Source organism: Triticum aestivum, chromosome 1D, assembly GCF_018294505.1.
Source record: "Triticum aestivum cultivar Chinese Spring chromosome 1D, IWGSC CS RefSeq v2.1, whole genome shotgun sequence".
Classification (NCBI taxonomy): Eukaryota; Viridiplantae; Streptophyta; class Magnoliopsida; order Poales; family Poaceae; genus Triticum; species Triticum aestivum.
The window spans coordinates 202,156,372-202,168,426 of NC_057796.1; the positions used below are offsets into that span (position 1 = coordinate 202,156,372).

At 41.3% G+C, this 12,055-nt stretch overlaps 1 protein-coding gene across 1 annotated transcript; it reads left to right on the plus strand.

Annotated features, from left to right (window-relative positions):
• The first annotated feature begins 815 nt into the window (after positions 1-815).
• LOC123180969 (uncharacterized) lies at positions 816-11,570 on the plus strand. The gene is made up of 13 exons (XM_044593171.1): positions 816-1,239; positions 2,555-2,726; positions 2,801-3,018; positions 3,718-3,781; positions 5,398-5,470; positions 6,173-6,250; positions 6,443-6,600; positions 6,768-6,936; positions 8,548-9,007; positions 9,143-9,517; positions 10,019-10,222; positions 10,557-10,690; positions 11,091-11,570. The coding sequence occupies exons 1-13, from the start codon at positions 874-876 to the stop codon at positions 11,269-11,271; spliced, it is 2,652 nt and encodes an 883-aa protein (XP_044449106.1). The 5' UTR covers positions 816-873; the 3' UTR covers positions 11,272-11,570.
• Positions 11,571-12,055: the final 485 nt, after the last annotated feature.

Consider the following 12,055-nt stretch of genomic DNA (forward strand, 5'->3'; position numbering starts at 1 on the left):
AGAGCATCTTTATAATCACCCAGTTACATTGTGACGTTTGATAGCACACAAGGTGTTCCTCCGGTATTCGGGAGTTGCATAATCTCATAGTCAAAGGAACATGTATAAGTCATGAAGAAAGCAATAGCAATAAAACTTAACGATCATAATGCTAAGCTAACGGATGGGTCAAGTCAATCACATCATTCTCTAATGATGTGATCCCGTTCATCAAATGACAACACATGTCTATGGTCAGGAAACTTAACCATCTTTGATTAACGAGCTAGTCTAGTAGAGGCATACTAGGGACACTTTGTTTTGTCTATGTATTCACACATGTACTAAGTTTCCGGTTAATACAATTCTAGCATGAATAATAAACATTTATCATGATATAAGGAAATAAAATAATAATAACTTTATTATTGCCTCTATGACATATTTGCTTCAATGGCAACTTTAGTCTAAACACTATGACAACTTTTGTGTAACATCATGACAACTTTTGGCCGAAAAAATCGTCGATACATATCAATACATGATCTACTTTTAAAGATCTCTCTGAGATAGATTTAATAATGAAAATGGATTTTTAATCGGATTTTTTATTTAAGAGATAACACATTTTGAAGTCCGAAAAACCAAAAAAAAATCGTTGACGTCATCTGTTAGATGTGTCAAAACAGATGATAATGAAGGCATTTCAACCATGTTGTTTCATGCCATAGTGTGACACTTATTATTTGAAAACATGGTGTAGCAACTGTCGAAAGAAAAAAGAAAAAGGGCGAACGGCTGCGCCGGCCCTCTCCCTCTCCCTCCAAAACTTGAAAACCTGCCTATCTTATCCAAAACCCTCACTCTCGTCTTCTCCACTAAACCCCGGCCACGATGGCCACCCCTTCCACCTCCGCCTCCACGGCCGCCTCCTCCGCATTCCCCCTCACTACTGCTGCGCGCTTCCCTCGCGCCTCCACCTCCGGCACCCGCATCCCCGCCCTCGCTGAGCGGCGCCGTACGCGGCGGCGGCGACTACCCGAAGGGAGCGGCGGCGACCGCTCGGCGGCCGCGGGGGCAGTGGAGAAGGGCCTGCGCCTGGCCTTCTTGGAGCAGCTCGCAGAGCGCGCCCGCGCCGCCGACGCCCTCGGCGTCGCGGACACCATCTACGACATGGTCGCCGCAGGCCTCTCGCCCGGGCCCCGTTCCTTCCACGGGCTCGTCGCCGCACACGCCCTCGCTGGCGACGCCGAAGGCGCTGTAAGTGTACACAGATGTTAAGTTTTGATTTGACGGAGCTGGTGTAGTGGCATTGGGGTCAACTGACCCCAATGAATGTTTGAAAACACTTCATTAGTTAGCACAAACTAATGTGTATTTGTAGAAGATGACACCAATGTAGCAGAGATAATATAATGATGACCCCATAGGAAATTTTTTCTAGCTTCGTCTATTGCACCGGTGTGAGACCACAGAAGTTCGCGTGAGGTGTTTGATGAAATGCGCGCGCCCCTTTGGGGTGTCTGTGCTTGGTAGGTAATTAAGGCGGCTGGGTGCTTGGCTGGAGTTGTTTCACCAAGTTATGAGTGCATGAGCGTTTGCTTTGGTTGGGTTTCTGTGGTCGTAAATGTGCAATTGTCGAGTGAACAGGAGGTTCTCGGAGGCAAAGCTCAAGGTTTGGTAGCTTTGTCCTTACCGCCTTGAAGACTTTCAGGCGGTATGTAGTGCTCTGGTGATTTGTTGTTTGGTGCACCATAAGTGGATTTAAAATTCTGTTGATCCTGCAAGCTAAATGGAAAACGAAAAGCAGCGGTGCCACACAGGAATCTGATGGTAACATATGAATTATGACATCAAAACCCAAGAAGGCAAGTAGGGTAACTGTCAAACAAGTAGTAACCCAACCATATATTGTTTAGAAAAGCATTATATCTCCAGCGAACAAAATACATGTCGGGCTTCTTCTTCAGGGACAATCCAGTCTGCAGTAGTCAGCCATGATGTATATAAAAGTAGATGAAAGGTGTGGAGGTATTTAGATGCTGCGGGGCTGACCAATGGTGTTTTGGAATTCTGGTGAGGAGTAAGATATATATGCAGGCACGGCATCTCATTTTCTGCGAAAAGAAAAAGTTGTGTTGTGTGTGCGCGTGCCCGTGCCTTACTGACCTAAGATCTCTGTCAACAAATTGAACACCATGTAAATTGATTTGATCAACATCAAACTTAAATGAGTTATCAGCGCAAGGTCAGTTCTCAAATATATTCGAGGGTAGAACCTCTTAAGATTTTTAAGGCCAGAGGTTGTCACCTCTGCCTCTGGCTTCTCTATGGAGGCTTCAGAGTAATTATACATGCATAGATATGTTGATTCTGTGATCCTAAGTTTATTTCAGTGATAATCAGGTTATTCTGGACTTGTGTCCTAATTATGTTTATGATGCTTAATTATTTTTGTGGGACGCTTGCACATTGCTTTGATGAATGTATTTTGAATGTAAAAACTTACATGTTTTTTTTTCAAATAATCACATGTGTTGAATTTACAGAATGCAATGTTACATTTTGTATGCAGATGCAAACTCTTAGGAGGGAGCTAAGTTCCGGTGTGCGTCCTTTACATGAAACTTTTGTGGCTCTAGTCCGTGTCTTTGCCAAGAAGGGTCTTTCTACCAGGGCGATGGAGATTCTTGCTGCTATGGAGAGATATAAGTATGATATTCGCAAGGCTTGGCTAGTTCTTGTAGGTATGGAAATTGGCTTGCCTTGAATGTTTGATTTGTTCATTGAATGGTTATTGTAGTCTTCCTTCTGTGAACAGAGGAGCTAGTCAGGAACCATTATCTGGAGGACGCCAATACAGTATTTCTGAAAGGAGCAAAAGGTGGTTTACAAGGAACTGATGATCTTTACGATCTTTTGATTGAAGAAGATTGTAAAGCTGGAGACCACTCCAATGCGCTAACAGTTGCATACCAAATGGAGGCTGCTGGAAGAATGGCAACCACATTCCATTTTAATTGCCTTCTCAGTGTGCAGGTGTGACCTTGATTTACACCATAGTTTGCTATTTCCTTCTGCCATCTATTTGTTCAGTTGGCCTAGTAGAGGAATATATATAGGGATTATTTTCTACCAATACTTCATCCAGGTAAAAAAAATCCTATCGGGATTAATTTGTGAAAATAATATGACTTCTGCTCCCAGAACAGCAAGCAGCTTATGCAGCATAGTAATGTGATTCATGATATAGGGGTTAATGCTAATGCTTGGACTGTTTTCTAAATTTCCACTACAGGTGTGAGTTTTACTTTACCTACACCAATGGTGTTCTAGGTCTGTCTATCTAACTGCCGGACACTGTGACATTGGCAGTCATTTAGTATCCATGTATATTAACTATCAAGTGGATTTATGAACTGTTTACACATTAGTTGATTCTAGCTGGATTTGTTTTTACATGGATGTATCTTGTTTTTACATGGATGTATCTCTAACACATCACATGGTGGTAGTAGCATATGTGCAGTTCATAAATTGTAAGTGAGCTGGGTTTGGTTAGTCTTAGGTGTTGTGAACTAATCCTGATGCATCAGCTGTTTAAGCTACCATTAGATTAGAAATTTTTCAGACAATATATCATCTGCTTTAGGAACATGGTTCATTGCATGGGTGTTTATGTTTTAGATTCTATACGAATATGTTCAATGTTTTAAAATAAAAATTCCTTTTGTTCAGGCTACGTGTGGAATTCCTGAAATTGCATTTTCAACTTATGAAAACATGGAATATGGAGGTGAAGGTATGCCCAACACGTCCACCGAATCTGCTATGCCTTTTGCTTTCATTTTATCGTTGTTCCTGTTTTCTTGCCAGACATTTGGGAAGTCTTAACCATATTTGTTTTACCAAATATTGTTTGTTCATATAATTAATGGTTTTATGCTAACAATTTAAACTTAAGACGTCAAAATATTGTGTTCACATGTATAGTCCGTACAACTCGCCATCCTAGCTAAAAAGGAATGATAGACTACTCGTATCAACAAGGTGCACCTTCTTTTCCGAAAGCTCGTCTCCGAAGAACCTCTGGGTTAAGTGGGGTTGGCTTGGTGCAATTTGGGGATGGTTGACCGACCGGGAAGTTCTTCTCAGGTGCGCACGAGTGAGGACAAAGTGTGACCGATGTTGGTTTGTGGGGCCTGTCTAGATCCCACCAGGAGTAACGACTGCCGGTCTGGGCGAGAGGCTGGGGTGTTACATGAGTGGTATTGATAAGCATCATTCGGGTAGGCGGTTCGTTTAGCATTCGGTGTGCATGTTTAACCATTGCTAGGACATTATGTCTATATTCTCCATTTATTGCAGGTAGTGTTTTGCTATTTTGTTATTTGTCTACTTGAACTAGTTGTTACTCCCTCTGGTCCTTTTTACTCCGCGTATTAGATTTGTGTCAAGTCAAACTTTACAAAGTTTGACCAAATTTATATAAAAAAATATCAACATATACAATACCAAATATATATACTATGAAACTACATTTCATAATGAATCTAACAATGTAGATTTGACATTGTGAATGTTGATACTTATTTCTATAAATTTGGTCAAAGTAGTGATACTTTGACTTCAGACAAAATTTATATGCAGACTACAAAGGACCGGAGGGAGTATTTGTCTACTTGAACTAGTCTGTAGTTAGTAGTTACTGAAATCGGATTATGGATTGTAAGGTCGACGTAGGCTTAGTGGTGGTGGAAATTCCCCAGGTGGTTCACCTGTGACTGAGGCCGTTGGTGCTGTGCTGGAAAGCACAGAGGATTGGAATACGTTTTAGGAAGAAGTTTGTTATTCTTGCCTAAGAGCCTTTTTTATATCCCAGTGGACTCCCTTTTACAGAACTAACATGACTTGGCTCCTAAGACAATGACTCAATATACTAACTCGATTCCTCACTCCTCCAACACCAACCAAAAGATAATCCTCCAACTGCATACATTGTTATGTACCTGTGCCGTCCTTGAGCCTCGCTGCTCCGCTTCCTATGAAGTATAAATATTATTGACCTCAATACGAATCTGTAAGAAAGTTACAATTATACAAGGTGACATCAAGGTCTGAGTGTTCAACTTTATAGCCAATGTAGCTTATGTGCAAACAAATGCACCAAATGTTCTTTTTGGATTGTTGACCTTTAGTTCACTGGTTTTCCAACAGAATTCTCCCCCTGTTACTACAATATTTAATGTATCTCAGCAGTAGTAATACTAGCTTTCTTGTACAAGGAAAACAGAAATATCTGGCTAACTTATATCACATGTGCAATCATGATGTTTTCATGTAATCTAGATACTGATTCTCCCCTAATTTTGAAATTGAATTAAATTTGATGCTGACTTCCTTTCCCTCTCATTGTAGATTACATGAAACCTGATACCGAGTCTTATAATTGGGTTATACAGGCATTTACTAGAGCTACGTCCCATGATAGGTATGCCTAATATTTACTTCCAGATTTTCTGCCATATGTGTTACTTTGTTCTATTTTTCATATTTATCATAGTTAGCTTGTTAACACAAGCATGTGTATTTGTATCAAACCTGAATGTTTGGAACAGTTCGATGTAAAAGAACAAATGGTAGTTGTAGCTCCATGGCATATGTAGGGAAAGCTCAAAATTTTGGAACGGCATCTCACCTTGCTCTGTGATAGCTACTGTTTCTTAAACATGGAAAAACATTGGAAAGAAGCATGCTATGTTGACTGGAGAACTGAGGGAACATCTAACTTCGCTGCCATCAATAGTAGTGTAAATATAGGATTCTGCTTCCATGCTTCATGTTCTGGCCTTGATGCTACATTTTGAGTTAATAAAAGCGCCCTTTATCGAAAAAAATGTTTCATGTTCTGGCTGCCGTTGTAGCGGCGAGAGGCAGTTTGTATTCTCTTCTTTTCAATGAAAATATATGCAAGTCTCCTTCGTATTCTTGACAAAAAAAATGTTTTTGCGGCCTTTGCGTCTGCTGCTTTTGTGGATTTTTCACCTAGTTCTTCAATTAATTTTCCATGTTTCCTTTTTGAGAATGGAACCTGGAAATAATAACTCTTTTTTTTTTGTGTGAGAACATGTTACACTATGATCCATGTTTGAGTTATATCTTGTCTTCATTTATGGTGTTTTATTGTCTGCAGGGCACCAGATGTGGCAGAGCTACTCGGGATGATGGTGGAAGACTACAAACGTGTTCAGCCTAATGCAAGAACTTATGCGTAAGAACTTCCCTTGTAGAGTAGTCACTATTTGAAGAGCTTATGATTCTCAAAGGGATCGAGTATGCTGTGTCTATGTTTGATTTCTGAAAATCAATAGAAATGTTCTTGTTTCTAGTTTGCCAACTCTCATTTTTCTTGTAATATGTGTTTTTCTAAAGCAACGATGGATGACCCAGCTACTGTTCCCAGGTTGTTAGTGGAATGCTTTACAAAGTACTGTATGGTCAATGAAGCAATCAGGCATTTTCGTGCTTTACGGAGAATTCCTGGAGGAACAAAAGTTCTGTACAATGCAGGGAATTGCGGCGATCCACTTTCTCTCTATCTACGTTCACTGTGCCTCGACGGTGAGCTTTCACCCTTCTGTTGATTAGTTTTACACAACATTGTTTCACCCCTATGTATTCTGTGCTCAAAATATCAACTAGCATTTGTCTTTTATACTTTTAGGAGCTTTTGCATTATTGTGAACATTTAGTACTTTCCTGAGCAGGTAACTTATTTTTATAACCAGGAAGAGCTGATGAGTTGCTTGAGGCCTTAGAAGCAATGGCTGACGATAACCAGACTATTGCACCTCGAGCAATGATTTTAAACCGAAAATACCGCACATTGGTGAGCTCCTGGATAGAACCATTACAAGAAGAAGCTGATGTTGGCTTCGACATTGATTATGTAGCCAGGTATGACCTTGAAAAGTTTTTGTTTTGAGGAAAACATTAAGTGGTCTTAGGTTCTTACAATTCAGGATGATTAACCAGTCATGATATGCCTAATTGTCAACTATTTTCTTCTTTTTTGGTGATGGGCTTGTACATAGTTTTTGTGAAGGGTTTGGGTTGTGAAGGGTTTGGTGCACATAGTGACATTGCGGCTTCGGGTCCTAACATGCAACATTAGTTTATTTATGTGCCAAACTCGTGGGCTAGTATTTTGGTTCTTATTATTTTTTTCCAGCCTAGCCCCCTTATCAAGATTTATCAGTTGTGGTCCGTTAATTACAAGAGGATCTGCCAGATCAATGGCTGAATGCTCGCATTTTGCTGGTTGACTATCGTGTTCTGTTGATATATAGAAAATACAAAAACCTTATTGATATATTTTCGTACCCTATTGGTATATAAAATACATATACCATTCACTGTGGGATGACAAGCTTTCCGCGAGCTTCAAGATCTGATACAGCCTCTAGAACTTCCAGTGTGATGAGAATAACATTGATATCTGGAGTTACACCTGAGGCAGCAATACATACCATGCCAAAAGATTCGACACTTGATGTTGTGTACTAGGACCTTGTATGGGCTCTTTGTCCTCCTCTTTTCTCTTTTTAATCTACATGCAGTTCTCCTGCATGGTTCGAAAAAAGAGTAACATATGCCCCTAATCGCCTTAAATTATCTGGAAATGCAAAAGCATACCCAAGCAAGCTTAAACTTTCATCTGGCTGATGCTACAGGATCGTCTCAACACCAGTGACATTGCTAATCAGAAGAAACTACACTGGTATTGACAGCACGAATTGTTCTCTTCTAATAAATTTGTTGTCAGGGCCCGCCCTACAGTCTTCGGTTAAAAAACCATTCACTGTGGTCTCATAAAGCAATATGAGACTCTAAATTTGCCCATACTGAATACTTGCTTGACGCCAGAATGTCAAGTCCAAGTGTACCCATGGAGTGTGCCTTCGTGTTCTAACGGTTCCAAAGTTCACTCTGCATGAGTAACAAAGTATGGGGCTGTTTGGATGGTGCCCTGAGCACTCTGCCTGAAAAAAATGGGCGCCTGACAGGCCGCCGCGGCTCGCATGACTTTGGCCTGCTCAGGCAGCCTAGATAGGTGTTGTTTGGTTCAGTCCTTGAGCTTTCCCTGTGCCTGAGAAATATTAAAATAATATCAAGCATCATAGAGTACATGCATGGACGCACCTGATTGCTTCTGCCTGAGTCAGGCCTGCAAATTCGGTGGCCTGAGTCAGGCTAATTACTTGCCGGACAGCTCTGGTCAGACTGGTCCAAATAGCACTCAGGCACCAACCAAACAAGACGCATGTGCATGCCCGGCTTGCTCCTGGCCAGGCAAATTTCGCTCAGGGTAGCAACCAAACAGCCCCATGTTGATGGAAAACTAAGCCTTGGGCCAATGAGTGAGAACACAAGATGATCGAATAGCGGTTCAAAACTTTAATAATAAGTATTGCAACTCTAGAGAGATCTCGTACATGCAACTGCAAGTTTTGTTCCTCCATAGTATTATTGTTTACAATATTTGTTCCACCTGTGTTGGTTTTGCAGGTATATTGAAGAAGGAGGTCTTACAGGTGAGCGCAAACGTTGGGTGCCTCGTAGAGGGAAAACTCCTCTAGATCCAGATGAATTTGGTTTTGCCTATTCAAATCCAATAGAGACATCTTTTAAACTGCGGTGTTTTGAGGAATTGAAGTTATATCACCGAAGACTCTTAATTACACTGCGGAATGAAGGCCCTGGTATTTTAGGTGATGTATCTGAAGATGATGTACGAAGAGTAGTCGAAAGATTAAAGAAATTAGTTGTAGGGCCAAAGAAGAATGTTGTTAAGCCCAAGGCAGCGAGCAAAATGGTAGTAGCTGAATTGAAAATCGAGCTGGAGGCGCAAGGGTTACCTACAGATGGAACTAGACAAGTACTTTACCAGCGAGTTCAAAAGGCCAGGCGAATTAATCGCTCACGTGGTATACCGCTTTGGGTTCCTCCTGTGGAAGATGACGAAGTGGTATGCAATGTGACAATACTTCCTATAATTGTTTTTCATCTGTTACTTTACCATGTGACAGGTAACAATGTTATCAGTAAATTGTGTTACTTTTTATATACAGTTCCTTAATATCACACACAACACTCTTGATAGGTCGACGAAGAGTTAGATGAAATGATCTCACGAATCAAGCTAGAAGATGGAAATACAGAGTTCTGGAAACGGCGTTTTCTGGGAGAAACTCGAAACCATCTTTGTGAAGAAGATAGCAAAGAAGACCCAGATTTTGATGATGAGTTAGATGATGACGACGACGATGATGATGACGACGATTCCGCCAAAGAAGCAGATGAAGATGAGATAGATGATGAGGTCATTGACCGAACGGAAAATCAAGCTGGTGATGACGAGACCAAGGACAAACCAGCGAAAGGACCCAATCAGCATCTTCAAATGATAGGAGTCCAGTTATTGAAGGATCTAGAGAAGACATCTGGTTCAACAAAGAAATTAAAAAAAATACCTGAGGTATGGAACTAATCTGACGGTGTGCTCTAAGAGATGCTTAACTTGTTTTCACTATAAGTCCGTTAAAGCTTTTGATATCTTTGTCTATCTATATAGAGCATATGCTTTCATTCTAGGAAATTTAAGACTTTCCTGGACCTTCCAACGCAATTAATTATTTTTTGTTGGCTAGTGAATTGAAACTTTCCAATCATCTAAATAGCATCAAATGACTACCATGGCAACAAATTGCATAGGTGTTAAATTTTGTATCTGTATTCTTGTTTAAATTGTCGAGAATTAAGATAAGGTTTGGAATATATTCTTGAGGAATCTGTAGGCTTTAGTTAGCAGATCGTAGCAAAACTATGTTCGTTGTTTCCTCTAATTTGAAAATTCATGTTAGTGACCTTTGTTAGATATAAATTGTGTCCAGTCGTTATGTCAGGTGGATATAGCGATAAGAGCTAAGTTTGTAAGATTCTTACAGATTTTGAAGCATATTTCTTGCTGTATCTGCAGATTGATGATGACGAAGATTGGTTTCCTGAAGATCCAATTGAAGCTTTCAAGGTTATGCGCGAGACAAGAATGTTTAACGTGGCAGATATGTATACTACCGCGGATGCCTGGGGATGGACATGGGAGAGAGAGCTAAAGAAAAAGATGCCACGCAGATGGTCACAGGAATGGGAGGTTGAGTTAGCTATCAAGATAATGAATAAGGTATTCTTAGTTCTCTAGCCAAATTCTTAAGAGTTGTTTTCCTGGTATGATGTTGTCTCGTTGACTATTGCTTTCTTTGGTTAACCATTTTCTCTCACAAAGCTGTGGATCTCCACTGTTTTGCAGACTAAAAGACGCCAAACACATATGCTTTGTTTTACTTGAATATTTTCCAGTTGGATACATAGTTTCCTTTTAATTATACATTGCTTTTGTTGGTTTCTAGGTTAGCCTGATTAGTGATGTGGCGTTGTGTTGGTGCTTTGGGCTTGCACAAAAGTTAAAGAGGCCTGACATTCAAACTGTGCCATATTACTGTTTTGTTGAATTTCAGGTAATAGAGCTGGGTGGTAGTCCGACTATTGGAGATTGTGCCATTATACTGCGCGCAGCAATGAGAGCTCCAGTCCCCTCTGCTTTTATTACAATATTGCAAACAACACATAGCCTGGGCCATAAATTTGGAAGGTAAATGTTAAATTGTTATGGCTATTGCTGCATTAAACAGGTTACATCCATGATTTTCTTGCCCATTTCATGTTGGAATTTTAGCTCTGTATCTGTCCGACGAGCATTACAGCTTTTTTTCTCGCCGTCCAGAAATAAGTGTATAGGCCACTGCACCTTTGCACCGTGCATGTAGTTTAATACTCCCTCCGTTCCATAATATAAGAGCGTTTTTTACACTGTAGTGTAAAAAACGCTCTTATATTATGGGACGGAGGGAGTATTTTCATTTCAAGGACATTACTATCTCATGGACTGCAAAACACACATAATCCAGTGAACTGCAGCTCTGAAATATTTTGTGTATATGTGGCAAGGTGTACTAATATAACTTCCGTTACTTTTTTTGTACTGGAATCAGCCCGTTGTACGACGAGGTAATCTTGCTGTGCCTTGATCTGGAGGAGATGGATGCGGCCATCGCCGTGGTCGCAGAAATGGAGACAAATGGAATTAAGGTCCTGGATGAGACCTTGGACAGGGTTCTTGCAGCCAAACAAATCGGGAACGGGAACTCTGCGCTCCAACCACCAGCCGAGTAGCAGCCCTGTTTTGAGTTTGAACTCGGGAGCCCTCTGCAGCCGTGATCTGGCGATCTGATCTATTACACGGAAATCACTCAGCTCCATACCATTGATAGGCCTGAGCTTGCCTCGTGAAATTTTGATGGCGACAAGGGAGTTGCTGCATGTGCAGATGGAGGAAAGCTCAGCGAACGCTTTTGCGTTGCTTGATCCCCCGTCCGTGTCAACTTTGGTCTAGTCACCGTGTGTTGTACGATGTATCTAAAGATGACAGACAGTTTCAATAGAGGAAACAAAATGTGCTTTCCTTTTCCTAACACATTCTTGTTAGTGTGTACTGATAGATCCATGGGATTGTGTAGGGTAGGATTAGATCCGGTGAACCTACCTTCTGCTTGTCTAGACGAGGAACTCCCGGTGCCGGCCATGGTGACGGTGGCCGGTGATGGCAGAGAGTGGATGGCGGCTGTGGTGGAGCTTCCCGTGAGCACCGCGCTAACCCTAGATCGGTAGGGATTGTAGGTGGGGATTGTGGCAGCGATTAACCTCGTAAGTCGTGCCCCGGCTCCCACCTCTGTTTATATAGCGCGGGTCACAGGGGCCCACCAACCATGGTTTGGTTGGCGCCCTCGATCAGGGCGCGAGTCAGGGGCCCGTTTGACCCGTTGGGTTTGAACGGGAGAGAGATCAACCTAACATTCTCCCCCTAGATCTCAACTTTACTTTTAACTTTATACTTTCTAGTTTATCTGTTTCATCACATATTGGTACATAGAGCATGTTTCATCGTCACGGCTTAATT

What these genes read in the sequence shown, in the direction of transcription:
- LOC123180969 (XM_044593171.1), top strand. Translation starts at nt 874, where the DNA reads ATGGCCACCCCTTCCACCTCCGCCTCCACGGCCGCCTCCTCCGCATTC. An exon ending in ATTGCCTTCTCAGTGTGCAG is followed by an intron (nt 3,019 to 3,717) that starts GTGTGACCTTGA and finishes CCTTTTGTTCAG; the next exon opens with GCTACGTGTGGAATTCCTGA. An exon ending in CTATCAAGATAATGAATAAG is followed by an intron (nt 10,223 to 10,556) that starts GTATTCTTAGTT and finishes GTTGAATTTCAG; the next exon opens with GTAATAGAGCTGGGTGGTAG.